This window comes from Elaeis guineensis, chromosome 7 (assembly GCF_000442705.2).
Source record: "Elaeis guineensis isolate ETL-2024a chromosome 7, EG11, whole genome shotgun sequence".
Lineage (NCBI taxonomy): Eukaryota > Viridiplantae > Streptophyta > Magnoliopsida > Arecales > Arecaceae > Elaeis > Elaeis guineensis.
Window position 1 is genome coordinate 27,950,462 of NC_025999.2, and position 14,297 is coordinate 27,964,758.

At 40.6% G+C, this 14,297-nt stretch overlaps 2 protein-coding genes across 3 annotated transcripts in view; one reads left to right on the forward strand and one right to left on the reverse strand.

Moving 5' to 3' along the window:
- The window catches only part of LOC105034226 (ACT domain-containing protein ACR12), a 79,044-nt gene extending 73,366 nt beyond the window's left edge, over positions 1-5,678 (forward strand). Inside the window, exons 7-10 of one of the 2 annotated variants that reach the window (XM_010909283.3) lie at positions 3,954-4,003; positions 4,654-4,759; positions 4,850-4,918; positions 5,350-5,678. In XM_010909283.3, the coding sequence (XP_010907585.2) occupies positions 3,954-4,003; positions 4,654-4,759; positions 4,850-4,918; positions 5,350-5,382 (258 nt within the window). In that variant the 3' untranslated portion in view covers positions 5,383-5,678. The remainder of the gene's footprint in view (positions 1-3,953; positions 4,004-4,653; positions 4,760-4,849; positions 4,919-5,349) is intronic. The other variant, XR_012142619.1, reaches the window with a different exon arrangement.
- Positions 5,679-6,213: 535 nt separating this feature from the next.
- On the reverse strand, positions 6,214-11,678 carry LOC105034225 (bZIP transcription factor ABI5 homolog). Its single transcript, XM_010909281.3, is given in 8 exon segments — positions 6,214-6,599; positions 6,722-6,751; positions 6,855-6,926; positions 7,918-8,435; positions 8,438-8,969; positions 9,059-9,273; positions 11,356-11,454; positions 11,522-11,678. Coding segments are annotated over 5 exon segments (1,194 nt in total). The 5' UTR covers positions 8,925-8,969; positions 9,059-9,273; positions 11,356-11,454; positions 11,522-11,678; the 3' UTR covers positions 6,214-6,512.
- Between the last annotated feature and the right edge of the window lie 2,619 nt (positions 11,679-14,297).

Below are 14,297 nucleotides of genomic sequence, written 5' to 3' on the forward strand. Positions count from 1 at the left end.
TGACGAACTAGCATTCGTGAGGAGCCAATCAGATCGGGAGCTTCGTGTGGACGATCCGCAGAGGCCAGACATACTGTGTGGTTGCATTGCGACGATCAGACCGTCCCGACGGTGATCAGACTGCGGCGATCGACTACCTGCACGAAGGTAATGTGTTTTGAACACATAATAGTAAAATGTTTACTGTAGAATTCGAAATTTCAAATTTAAATGCATGCTATATATATCATATTTAGATCCTTGTGTAGGGTTAATACATGTTAATTAATTAGATTAATTAATAATTTTCGCTATAAAATTATAATTTTGAAAAAGTTTTAAAATTACCGTTTTACCTCTGCACTGAAATTCTCACAATTGGTACCCTCCTCCCGAGTGCTCTCTCTCTCTTTCTCACTCTTTTGAAAGTTCTATCAAGTGATACGGGGCTCGGAAGCCCTCCGGCAGCCGTAGCCGGCCACCGTCGGCCTCCGACGGCTCCCACCTCCCTCCCTCTCCTCTTCTCTTTCTCTTTCTCTTTCTCTTTTTTTCTTCCGTACCGTCGGTGTACCGAATTTACCAACCGAATGGTGCCGGTTCTCTGTCGGTTCGGTATGATACGAGGTGTACCGACTGATTCGGTATGGTATGACAAACCTTGGTCACAACGGTCTCCCGTTCAAATGTCATGCATCAGTCTTTTTAAAGATATCTTCCATATGAGTATGTGATGGTGATTGATAGGAGAGCCAGAATGCTTTCAGAAGGCTATGTCATATGCACAGAAGGAAAAGTGGTTAAAAACCATATAGGAGGAGATAAAATCCCTACATGAGAACCACATATTTAAGTTGGTCGAACCTCCCACGAGTCGGGAGGGGAAGATTTGTTGGAAATCCATCTTCGTATGAGATTAGAATCCTATTAAAATAAAAATAAGAGGGGGGAAGAAGAGTCCAAAAAGGACTCTGTTAAGTGGCTATTTAATGTGGACAATGGGATTTATAGAGAGTGTGTAAAAGCCTTGGGCTGTGCGTGGAAACCATAACCACGTGGGAAAACAAAGGCCGCGGCAAGGGAGAAGAAGGAAAATAAAAAGTTTTGGGGCCACTTTGTCAGAAGATCGGATGATTGATCATATCCTGATTTTGATAAAATTTCAGTATGTTATTTCCGACGTCGAGAGCTACAAGTTGATCGGTTCTGATCCTTGAAAAGCCTTCTTCACAAATTATTTCAAATACCTACGTTTGATGAGATCTGTCCTCTATCCCTGTTTATCTTTGAAACCCATCTTATTGGTGATGAATATTTTTGTGGAAACCAAGATTTAGTCTTGAAGATATATTTGTATAGCCTCTAGTTAATATAAAGAAGATCTGCAGTAATCCCATTATTTTATATAGTAAAGTTCATAACACAAATTTGGTGTCCTTGCACTTGGTTTTATTTATATTCGTTGGATTTGAAATTGTTGAGTTATTGCCTATTTTAATTATTACATAGGGAGTAGAATTTATCTTGGGTATTATTGTGTTTGTGGCCCTTTCACCCCAACAAGATTTTGGAGATAAGAAATGTAAAGAAGAAAGAAAGTCAAAGGAAGGGAATTTTGGTGAAAGAAAGAAAGAGGGATAATAGCATTTCCCCCTGCTCCCTCACTTGCCCTCTCAAAATCTCATATTTCTTGCCAAACCTGCATTTTCTGTTTTAGATTTTTTTTTTTAAATTTTGACTTTTAAATTTCATTTCTATTTTGTATTTTGTATTTTATGTTTTCAAAATTTTCAGTCTTTATTTTTATTTGTTTTCTTGTATTTATGCTTTTTTTCTAAAAAAATTTGTTTTGTATTTTGCACATTTTTAATCTTTTCTTCTCATGAGTTAGGGTAATAATCTATTTTGGTAAAACAATTGACATCAAGATAGAGAGAGAATGCCCAATGTATGTCCGGCAGTAATCCGTAAACAATGCTAACTGTCGGACTTATTTTGAAGGACTTACTCAAGAGGTAAATGTCTGTCATTGGTTAATTTGGATATATTGAGAGTGGTTTTATCTTCTAAACAACCTCAAAAGTGCTTTAATTAAATGGAACACTAATTTAAGTGTGGAAAATCATGTACAAATAACAGTAGTTTTAGGAATGCATTGATAAATGTGCATAAAGCTTGTGAAGTTATGGAAGTTAGTGAAATGAAAATTAAAAACAAATGGCATTGATGTGCAAAATCAAGTTGTTTAACCATAGAGATTAACCTGTGAAGCCATTTTAGAGTATTGAAAGAACATTTGGAGAGAAGAAAATGATATATTGTTGAAGAAATAAATAGATGTCATGTTTTTGATGGGTGTGAGAGTGTTAGTTGGCTTATCTTCTAAATAAAGGCCTTAAGCCCTTGACTTCTTATTTTTGAACCCTGCCAGTAGGCTGGTTAGTCTTTATGGCATTATAGATGATCAGCCCCCACCTAAAGTGTATTTTAGTCAGGCATCTTTCTTAAGCAGACACCCTAATGATAATTTTATCAACTTGGGAAAGAGGAGTGCATGGCCCTGTATTTTGGCTGCGCAAACCCTCACCGCCTCATCTTCCTATCCCCTTTCTTTGTTGTTTTCTCCTTTTTCTTTGTCCTTCTCACCTTTTCCTCCATATGTCTCTCTTTTCTTTTCTTTTTTCTTTTCTGTCTTCATATTTGCTACATATCTGCATTGGTCTTTGTCACCTCAGGTGCTTATGATCTGATTTCTAGAATATAGAAGAGGTCTTGAGTACAACATGCATCATCTCTAATGATTTGGAAATGTGTGTGACAGAAGGCTGTGTGAGATAAATTTATGGCTATTATGGTGTAAAGGTGACACTGGAAGCTGTAAAAGTACAGTTATGAGGGATCAGTAACTAATGTAAGATGTATTGTCTAAAACAAGTAATTCCATGCTGAGGGATGTTTCAGCAAAGATTGACCTTAATCTCACCACTGGCACTAAAGAAAGGGTAAAAACTAACTATTCATACACAAGAAAACGGGATGTGGAAGTGAGGTTGAGGAAACCTTTGGAGTGCGAGGTTCAAAAATTTGATGGAACCAAAATTCAGTACAGATAGAACATAATTTTATTGGAAACACATGGAAAAATTAGGTCTGTAAGAAATCATATTTGAGAGATACCAGGAGTTATAAATTTTTATCTCGAGTAGAAATGAATGTGGTAAAAAAATGATTCCAGTTGAACCAGAGTGTAGATGATGAATGGGTATGTGGTTGCTGGCATCACTGAGATTCAACCTTGAGGCCAGCAATTTTTTATGGTTTAGAAATTACGCTTATAGAAGAGGACAAGAAGAGGGGGTGTAAATGCCAAGGATTGCAAAGTAGCTTTCATAGTATTGAGGCTTGGATGCTCAAACTAGAAGATTAAGCTTAAATTAGCTGGTACAAACTTGTTGGTGAATGGATGAGAAAGATGTTCCAGAAAAGGTTTTTTCTTTATTCTCTGGTTTATATCGTCTTGTGGGGGAAGGGGGAATCAGTCCTTGTTTTACCTCTTTATTATAAGCACTGTCTGTTCATGGTCGTGTTTTCCATGAATACACTAGCAGTTCTGTTAGTTGTAGGCTTGCAGCAAATGCAGTATATTATTACATTGATTCATAGTCATTAACTTATCATCATCAAATTTTTATTTTGGTTTTTTTCCTTTGATATGATTTTTTTTCTTTGGCCTTATTTTTTACCATCATCATCATCAACTTTTCAGTTTATAGTGTTTACCTCACTTTAATAAAATTTTTGTGCATTTTCATATTTTATGTCGCAGGCTCTGTGTTGGACTAATATGTAAAATATTAATTTTTAGTTGGATTTGTTTCCAATTTGTGATGGTTTTCATGACTCAATGGCCTATTATAGTCTTGCCGGTTTGAAGGCTCTTTCTTTCAGGACCATTGAGCTGATTTTTTTGTTGACAGCTTGGTGCTGATGTAAGTGTACATGTTAAAGATGATGGACCAAGGAGAAGGTTTGATGCTTTGTGTTCATATATTTATTCCTATTATGTATCATTGCATGCTGTTCTGTACTACTGCATAGGTTGCTTTAGATCTGAGCACACTTTTCTTTGAGGAATATCCATGATGGACCAGAACGACAAAATTATGATGTCAAATCAGATGTCAGTTTCACCTTCTTGCTCAAAAAATTGATTCATAGGCCATTTTTATAGCTGGCAGTCAGGGTTTCAGGTCTGGGGTACTCTTCCTATGACAGCATTATCAGTATTTTACTGGTTTGAAGTGGTCGACTTGTCAAACTTCTTTAGTGCATCCTACATATGAGTGCCACCATGTTACTGATTTCAAATATCTAGAAAACTAGGTGGTTCCCAACCTTTTGCAGTCAATCCATAGCATATTTATCAAATACGATTGAGGAAAAACATTAGAAAGTTAGAAAATATCAACTGCATTGCTATGTTTCTCACTGCGATCTATCATTGAGTTTTGCTGTAGAATATGCAGTTTTACCTGGTTGTTTAGATTCCCTACATATTTCTGCCGTGTAAATCATATGAATACAACTTGCATGCATCACTTTTCCGCCGTTCAACTCTTTAGCATTATACCTTTAATTTGGGAAGGGCTCTGCACGTGTTTACCAATTTTGTACCAGCTTGCTGACAATAGAGACTGCTGTTCACCCTGGATTGCTGCTGGGCATCATCAAGAATTTGTTTCGTCTAAATGTTAACGTGGAATTGGCTGAGTTTTACAACTACGTATGTCTGCATATGTTCGCTCAATAATTGGTTGTCTCTTGCCATCCAATTTTCTTGCCCGAAAATCATAATACACACCATATATGACAGGAATCAGTCGCCAAGGGTAAATTCCATGTCAGCTGCAATGGTGCAGCACTGGACGACTTTCAGACTCTGGTGATTATATTCTTTTCTCAAGCGTCATTTTTTCTGTACTTGCTGTTTTAATTTTGTATCTTGCCGCGGTCCCATAAGATACTATGATGTGCAGAAGTAATACATTTGGACATGTAACCAAGACACTTTCATAGTGTCAATTTATCACCTCAAACAAAAAATTGTATGGTTTGCATTCAACTGTTTTCAGGAATAATTACCGTAGAAAAGCTGATGTCAAAGGACTAGACATGCATCTTTTTTCTTAATCCTACTTGTGTCCGCAGACAGTCATTTAATTCTACTTGGATGACTGGATTTAGTTTACAGATGGTAATGCCATCACCTGCTTAATTTTGTTGGGCTCAAATGTCAAGCAGCGTGGAAGTCTCCATTTTCTAGCCGTTATACGACTAACAGCATTTACATGTCTATTGTTTTAAATATTGCAGGACCTGATCCACTCTTTGGAAAGCCTTCTTTAAGACGGCCACATACTCCGTCAATGTACAGAACTGACAGTTGCCACGGGTCTTCTTTCCACCACTTCATCGGGTTGAGCACGTGCCAGCTTCCGTTCCCTACTCACCCTTCTTGTGTTTCGCCTGTTTCCTGGGGCTGATAGAATCTAGGTTTGTTGTTTGAATGCGTGATTTCAAAACAAACTCCAGATCTTTCATTTCTTTCTCATGGGTGTACTTCTAAATTTCTCTGAGGTTCTTGAGTGTGCGCTATCATCATTCCGGGGCATCAAGTTACCTCTGCAGAGGAGTTTAGTGTACCAAGTGCAAGCAATCAACTTTATCGCTTCATCATTGTAATCATACAAGATGGAAACTATAATTTTGACATCGAATGGATAGGGATGCAAACAAGCCTGAGCCAAGTACAAAGCTAAGTAGCCTTGGGTCATAAGTTGGTTATTTGAGCTTGAACTTGAGCCAACTTTAGCCGAGCTGCTTCACTGTATTTGAACAGGCTCCATGTTCAGGCCTCGGGCTCAAACGTGTCTGAGGTCAGCTCACTTTCCTGGTTGAGCGGAGCTCAAACGAGCTGATAACGAGCAGATAGAAGAGTTGATTAATCTTACCTCTCTGTTTTGTAGGATTAATCTTGCTTTGAATGATATTAGAAATTTCCCAGAAAGCTGGCAACTTTGACAAGAAGAGAGCGACCTAAAATTATACCAGGAATAAATATATTAATTTCCTGAATTTCCTGGCAGTGTGAGCTACTAAGGTCCGTAATCCACAGGACTTCAGTCCTATTATCACCGCAGGCATCGATACGGTGCGCAAAAATATTGTACTCACAAATGCACAAAAATAAGAGCATCTTGGCACTTCTTTATTCACATTGTTTTCCCGGCAGACGTTTGTACAACAAAGCAACCAACCAAAATTCGCTATGTAAGGATGGTTATCGCCGACGGATTTAACATGAAACGGCCTATTAACCAAAAAAGCAGGAACCACGGGAAGGAGACATCCATAGCATAAGCAATGAGAGGGGTTCGCTCCCAGCGCCTGCTCCTCGTAACAGATCTAAAACAAAAAGAAAGACTACCACAAGCCGCATGCATGGCAGGCGCGGATTAGGATCGTAGGTGATCCCACTACCACTTGCTACTGTTGCAGCGCCTCATCGTCAGGATTGTCTTCTGGGCATTCACACGTGCACGTTCGGCCATGGCCTCCATCAGCTACAAACAAACAATGGGTTTCAATCTTAAAATTCTAGCGTGTTAGTTTGAGAATGTGCAAGCTCAGAAGAAAACGAAAGCAATATGATTACTGTAGTGACTAGCGAGGAGAATGCACGTACCAGTTGCTTCTTCAATGCCAGCATTTTCTTCTGTCAATCCAGAAAGACATCAGTAAAATCTTATGAGTAAAGGAATGCTAAGGGAGAGTAACTTTGACTCTCCATTATATAAAGAATTTGCAATGGGCCTCACCTCCGCTTCCTTCAGTCGGGCATTCTCTTCTTTCAACTGGTTCAGCTCCGCCTCAAGCTCTACCGTATATGCCTGCATGTTTTTTCCACGGAGCATGTCCCAGAAAGGATTAAGTCGTTGAAAAACTACATCAAAGAATAGGTTTTACCACGTTTCTCTAAGCCAGCGATGTGATAGGCCTTAGTTGTGGGCTGATGGTTTTGTATTTGTCGAAAATGCGTTACGGATTTGCACCTAATGTCCAATTAAAACCTACTACAATGATATCGAAGGCTCTAACCGACAGTTAATTAAAGCCAGCAGGCAGCAGACCCGCAAGATGGAGGTGGGTCTTGGACTGACTGCCTACGACAAAGGCTTCGATTCACCTCGGCCCAATTCCTTGTAGGCAGGACGGCACTTGAGTTTCCGTGGCCCATCCAACAAGGTGCCGCGTGGAGAAATTCTTTTTTCGGAAACAAACACAGCACACATCATCCGCGTCTGTGGAACGTCAGAACATAAAGAACTAAAACTAATGGGAAGTCACCATCAAAAAATCAGTAAAGACGATTTAGATAAGAGATGCCTCCAAAAGCCCAAGAAAGCAACAGAGTACGCCTCTACTGAGAAACTGAATCCTCAATAAGAACCGCCTCAACGTTAAAGACTCTCTCTCCGTCTCACACTGGCATAAAAACTTTCTCGGACGGTAATGCAAGAAAATAAGATGAGGAGTTCAGTCAGAAAAGACCGAGCATCTTTACCAACCCCCAAGAACAAATATTAAAGTTAGGTCACCACCAAAAGTCCAAGAAAGCAACAGAGATAGGTGTGCTGCATCCCATCGTAGAGCCTATAATTAATGCCCATCCCCTACGTTGTCATCTAAGTTCCCAACCCACACTCTTGCTGGATGGAAACAAGCACTGCTCAATCCTCATCCAACGTGAATAAAGATCAGATTAATTTGGTGCACTAAAATTCTGAAACTTTTTATCTTCAGTGGTCGTGCATGCTAATTTCTATGTTGGAATGGTACCAGGGGAAGCAAAGAGACGATTATAGTCGTATGTACACGTACCTGCTTTCGGGCGCGGGATCTGGCCGCGGACTCCCGATTCTTGATCATCCTCCGCTGCCGCCGCTCCACCACCTTCTCCACCGTCCCGTCCAGCGGCCTTTTCCTCCCCCCCTTCCCCCCTCCGCCTCCCTCCGCCGCACCGGAGTTCTCCACCTGCCCTCCCCCCACCCCCTCCGACGACCCCGGGCTCGCCGGCGATCCCCCAACCGCCGCTACAGCCCCGTACCCGTTCCCAACCCTCCCCCCGAACCCATTCCCCACTGCATAGCCTGGCCCACCACCATCGCCGACGACCGGGTACATCGCATTGGCGGCCGTGACCTGGTGGTCCCCGTACGCCTGCACCCCCACCACGTGCCCGAACACCGGCGCCCCCTCCGTGCCCACCATCTGGTACCCCGCCGGCATCCCGTACTGCGTCGCCGGCGGAACCGGCGCGTGGGCCGACGGGGCGCTGCCGGGCTGATAGCCCTCCCTCACGACCCCGGCCTTGACGAGAAAGTCCTCGAGCGTTATCTCCCGAAGGTCGGCTTGCGAGGGGCAGCGCAGTTGCTCTCCTGCTGCTGCGATGGCGGCGGTGGCCGGTCGACGTTCTGGCGGCGGGCGTTCTGCCCTCGGTGGATGTCGGACCACACCTCGTCCACCGTCTTCCTGCACAGCGGCGCCGGGACGGCGATCGACCCCTGCCGCTGCAGCGGCGGCGCAGCCGGCGGCCCCCCTCCGCCGATGTGCTGTTGGTTCTGCGCATTGGCGCTGGCGATCTGGCCCTCCTCTACGTTCCAGATGTTGGTGAGGAACTCATCCATGTTCATGGAGCCGAAGGACTTGCCGGGCTCGCACACCGTGTTCTGGATCTCGTCCAGTGTCAGGGAGTATATGGAGGACTGCCTCATAAGAGGAAACTCCAGGCCCAGCTCCCTCTCCTCCTTCCCTTCTTCCGGTCGCCGCTCCGACGTCACCTCCGTCTCCTCCGACGTCACGTTCCTGCTCTCCGACGCCGACGCCATCGATTAATTAATCCTCTTGCCCTTCTGCTCTCCTCTGCTCAACAACTGCTTCCACTTTAGAGAAGAATAAACAGAGCTAGCTAGCGAGAGGAGGGGGTGCAAAACGACAAAAAAGGAAAAGTTCGTTTCATTACACTGGAAAAGAAAAAGAGGTGAAGAAAAGAAGGAAGAAACGGACGGAGTCGTTGCAGAAGCACCGAGAAGCGACGGCGACGATTTCCAAGGAAAGAGATGAGGATGACCTGCGTCGATACCTTCTCTCTCCCTCTCTTTTCCGCTCTGTACGCTTTCCAGCCTCAATATTCGGACAAATTTACGGGTCTTGTCCCAAGAGCCTATTCGTACTACACTGCCAATGAAAAGAACGTTGGAATTAGGAGTCACGAGTGGCGATTCTACAATTCCCGCAAGAAAACAAGAATAAAACGCAGGGAAGATCGTAGCATAAATGTACGGCGCGATGGTGCCGCAATTCTTCGTTGGACCAAAACTGACCGATTGGTGATAATCGTACGAGTACTGATTAGAAAATTGCTACCAAAAATAGGTGCCTAACCCGGTAATTAACAAGTACACAAAGTTTGGTACGTTCTCATTGATGGAGGAGGAGGTGGGCTTCTTGAAGAAATATATGAATAGTGCTGAGGTTTCACTTGATGCGCCGTGGGGTGCAACCCGTGGAGCTAAATGTTACCTGGCCCTCCGGACGCAGGACTCGGTTTGGTTCAAAATGTTCGTGCGGAACAGCATAGGATAAACTTTCCTGAAATGGGAACAGAGCTCAGATTCAACCCCCACCCAACCGCACGTCATTTAATTTTGTTCCAAGCTAATATTTTTTATACAAAATTATCTTTAACAGATTTTTTTTTTTTTTTTTGATGTCATTGTTCGGACTAATATTTCCACCAATAAAATATAATAATTTTTTTTTCTCATAATTATTTTTAAATAAATAATTTTTAAAAATTATCATATTATCTCATAATATAATATATCCTAATCAAACATGATCTAAAAATTTTGCACAAGTAGCTGGAAATAAGATTATCAATTCACGAAAATATTCGCAAAGGCCTTTTTTTTTTTTTGTTTTTTTTGCTTTTCTTGATCTTGAAAATAGTACCATAATATTACTTGGAGGATGAAAAATTAGGCTGGCTGATCTCATTTTCAGTATTATTTGCCAACTTCTTATGTACTTTTAGCATCACTCTTATCGCAATTGAACTGTAAATGAATAGCCTCCATTCCAAATCTCAAAGGTTTTGTTTTTTTTGTTGTTTTGATTCCTCATGGTACTATGATTCAATGGACAACATAATTATATGAAATTTCTGTGATACATGCAGAACTGAAAATTAATTATTAATAATCAAACTATTGTGGAAAGGACTGCGTATTACGCTTTCCAGAAACCGAAATATCCGGCCTTCGCTATCCACCTTTTGACTACACAATGCATGAGACAAAAACCAAGAATCATATGGACAAAAGTACATAACTTCACCATGGAGTGCCAACAGACTGCCAGTCATGTTCTGGACTGATCTCAAAACACTTAAATTTTTCACAAATCAATTAATAACTCAAATATAGAAAAAAAATTAATAATTCATAAGTCTTATAAACATTGCAGAAATGATATCCTATCATTTTAGATATTTTGCTTTACAATTACTAATTTTTCTATATGTTACTGTCACCTATTTCACATTATGTTTCCCTATCAAATATCTTAAGATCCACACCCGTTTATGATGGGAAATGCTACAGACCATATATAAAGATATTAGAAATATCTTAGGAGGGAGAATGTGGCCACGTCTTTGAAGGACGGAGGATACGACGATAGGCTCCATCAGGTCCATGTTATTTACTAATTTTCCTTTCTTCTGCTTGAGGACGGTTGATTAGACACGACCCACATCCCAGAGTTTCCTATCAGGGAAAGAAGCGTCACCAGGAAAAAACGAAAGATTCTTTCCCTTTCAGCTAGGAACACTTCGAGGGCCACCACCACTCCTGGTTCCCAAGAAAACACTGCCCTTGAGGATTTATTTAGAATTTTATTCCCAATTCTACCTTCAATTACTTTGATGAATTCTGCAATTTGGACGCAAAGACACGCAAAAGAAATGCATAATCTAATCAAACAAACTCAGCTGAGCTTATAACAAAATTCGCCAGAGAATTCCATGGAAACGGGATTCAACCAAATGGGAAAGAATTTATCATATTTTTCAAATCTATCTTATTAAATTTCTAAAAGTACCAGCACAAAACTTAGAAAATAAGCTAAAAAGGCAAAGGAAATATCGGAATCGATATAATTCCAGAGAACTCTAAAGCATAAAGCGGAGATACATAAAAAAGGACAAGGAGAAACGAGTTCTACTCATTATATTAGAAGGCAAATCAAATCTAGTACCTGAGAGGAAATCTTCCTTTGATAAATTCTCCAAATTTCTACAACAAAGAAGAGATCCGAAGAGCAGTAGATCTAGATTACATGCATCGGTCCCATCCACTGAAAAGAAAATATTAGTAAAATAACGAAAGAACAATCCTAAAATAGAAGAGAGAGAGGAATTCACCTTGGTATATATATCTCCAGGCAGAGTTCTCTCCGTCTGAAAGGAATGCCCGCCCTTCTTACCGCTCTTCTCCTGTCCATCTCTATATCACTCGTGACTTTAGTAGTCTCCCTCTCTCTCAAGCCCGCGACCGCCATCGTTGTCCTTGGGAGCGGGCCCACCGGGCCGAAACCGGTTCTGGGAAATGAGTTGCATCCGCGGCCGGCCGCTTAAGCGACACGTGGGAGATTGGGAGACACGCGCCGCGGTACGGACCCGAGCTCGTGAACGTACTCCGCACGTGCGCTCCCTCAGCGCCACATATACCCATATATATGCGTGGACCGAAAGACCCCCGGCCCGGATGCTATGCTCCGGCGAGTTAAAGGATTCATGCACGGCTTTGGGCTGGTTTGCTGAGATGGAGATTCATGAGGGGCATTTTTATCTAAATGCCAGCTGGAGGACCTGTTTGTCCGCAGTGGGATGACCGTACACAATTTTTAGCACCGGTTTGGCTCGTGGAAAGAGAAGCTAGAGAATGCATGGTCAACGGAAAAAAAGAAGGAAGGTCTCGTGGTTGATTGAAATTTTCTGGGACAAGGATGAAAAAATAATATTTTTATAAAAATAAAATTTTATATTTCATAAAAAGATTATATAAAGTATAAAAATATTAATTTTTTTGATTAAAAATTGAGACTTTTTTAAATATATTTTTTTAGACTCTAGATAGAATCGGATAAGACCTTCCCTTTATTAAAGATATAACAAATATAATTTTTTCAAAGAAAGATGTTCAATTAAATAAAAATCATTCTGCAATATATTATTTTTTATAATTAATTAAATATATAAAAATTATTTTTTCATGCATTAGTTTCTTTAAAAAAAAATCGATGAGGAAAGTTTTTTTTATAAATTAAATGAGGTTTTAATTGGATGGTTTACCATCCAATTACAAAGCAAGATACATGAAAATATAGATACCTTTGACCGATTGCCTATCCCTTCATTATGATTAGTTAAATGGAAAAAAATGGAAGAAGAATCAAACAAAGAATTTATGAATGATATATTGTGCTCTTTCAATCTATTGTTGTAAGTCTTCGAACTGCTACAGATGGGGTCAGTCTTCTATCGACCTGCAGTTCGATAGTGTTCCGAAGATTGGCTCTTCTTGAAAAATCTAAAAAGAAAGTTCACATTTATCAAAAATTTTTCAACGAAAAAACTTCTGATACTTAAGTTAGTCAAAGCTTGAGTACAGTAAAGAAAGAGAATTAGAGAAAGAGTACTCTTATTTTTTTGAAGAATAATTTACCTGAGGAATCCCTTAGCCCCTCTTTATATAGAGGGGAGTAGTCGTGCATTATCTCCAAATTTGATGATGGAAGTAGAGAATCCATGCCCACTAATCAGGGGATTGCGGGCTATTGATGTCATCTATGGGCGTTAGATACGTGACTTTAGCTCATATGCCCGAGATTGAAGGAAACCGTCTGAGATTCTGTCTTTCCTTTTTAATGGCCTAAGAGTTCATCTTATGTCGTCGGCATGAATCCAACCCAACGGTTAGTGTGCATTCGAGTTTAGGGTTGGATTACAGTCGATATCGGAGATCATCTTGGCAGGATGATTTGGTCATCCAGTCTTTTATTCCCAATGTCTGAGAAAGTCCTTTGGTGTTGATGTAGCTTTTGTATAAGTCATTAGTGATAGGTCTGAGGTGAATGCTCAGCTTGTACATGAGGTAGAGGAGGTCGAGGTTGGATGGTTGATTTTTTTTTTATAACACTTACCCCCCACTTTTGAGCTTAAAATGACCTTATCACTTCAAGTGAAGGAAGTAGCTAGCTTATATGTTCAACACGATCTCAGCTCTCGTATGATCTCTAGGTCGGGATATTTAATTCGCATTATTTAGTAGAGAAAATTTCGGAGCTTCACTAATATGCCACTTCGTAAATCTCACCATAATAGTAAAAGGCGTGGGGGGCTAAAGCATCATGCCATGATGATTTGAAATAGCGAACTCGACTCATGCCATGATGATTGCTTTTGGACCTGTCATAACTAGCCATTTGTTGACCATCAGTAGACTTAGAGCTACCCTTCGCAGATCTACTTACGTGGCACGATCAAGGGGCTGGTGCGATGAAGAGTCATGCGATCTAGCATCATTGATGCTTGCCACATGACATGGTGAGACCCAGTGCTGTGGTGCTTTGATTCGAGCCATTGATGGGCAGTATAAATTGATCATTTTATTGATTCAAAGATTGATTTTGATGAATATAAAGTATTTTAATATTTATTTTGGTACTAATAAATTATTGAAGTTTATGTAAGAATGTTTCAGGAAGTTAAAGTAACTTTCACATAATATTTTATAAATGCCATATCAAGGAGCCAGAGAAAGTAAATTGAAGTAACCACACCAACAAAGAATCAAGTAAAAGAGGTCAATAACTGATTTCAAGCTTTAAAGAGTCAATTCTGACATGCAAATATCAAGTGGTATAGTCTGTGAGTCGACCCCTATGTTTACCTAGTCGACTCTCTTAAACAGATGGAGAGTTGGATTTTTCAATTTAGCCTAGAGTTCACCCCTACTTGATCATGAGTCGACTTTCTCAAGAAAGACAGAGCCATATTTTTTAGATCAAATATCGATTGGACCCCTACTTCTACCAAGCTGACTCGTAGTCACCTTGAGTCGATCCCTACTTGAGTCAAGTTGACTTGACTGTGGCTGACAGCTCCAACGATTAATTCTGTAAAAATTTTAGAAATA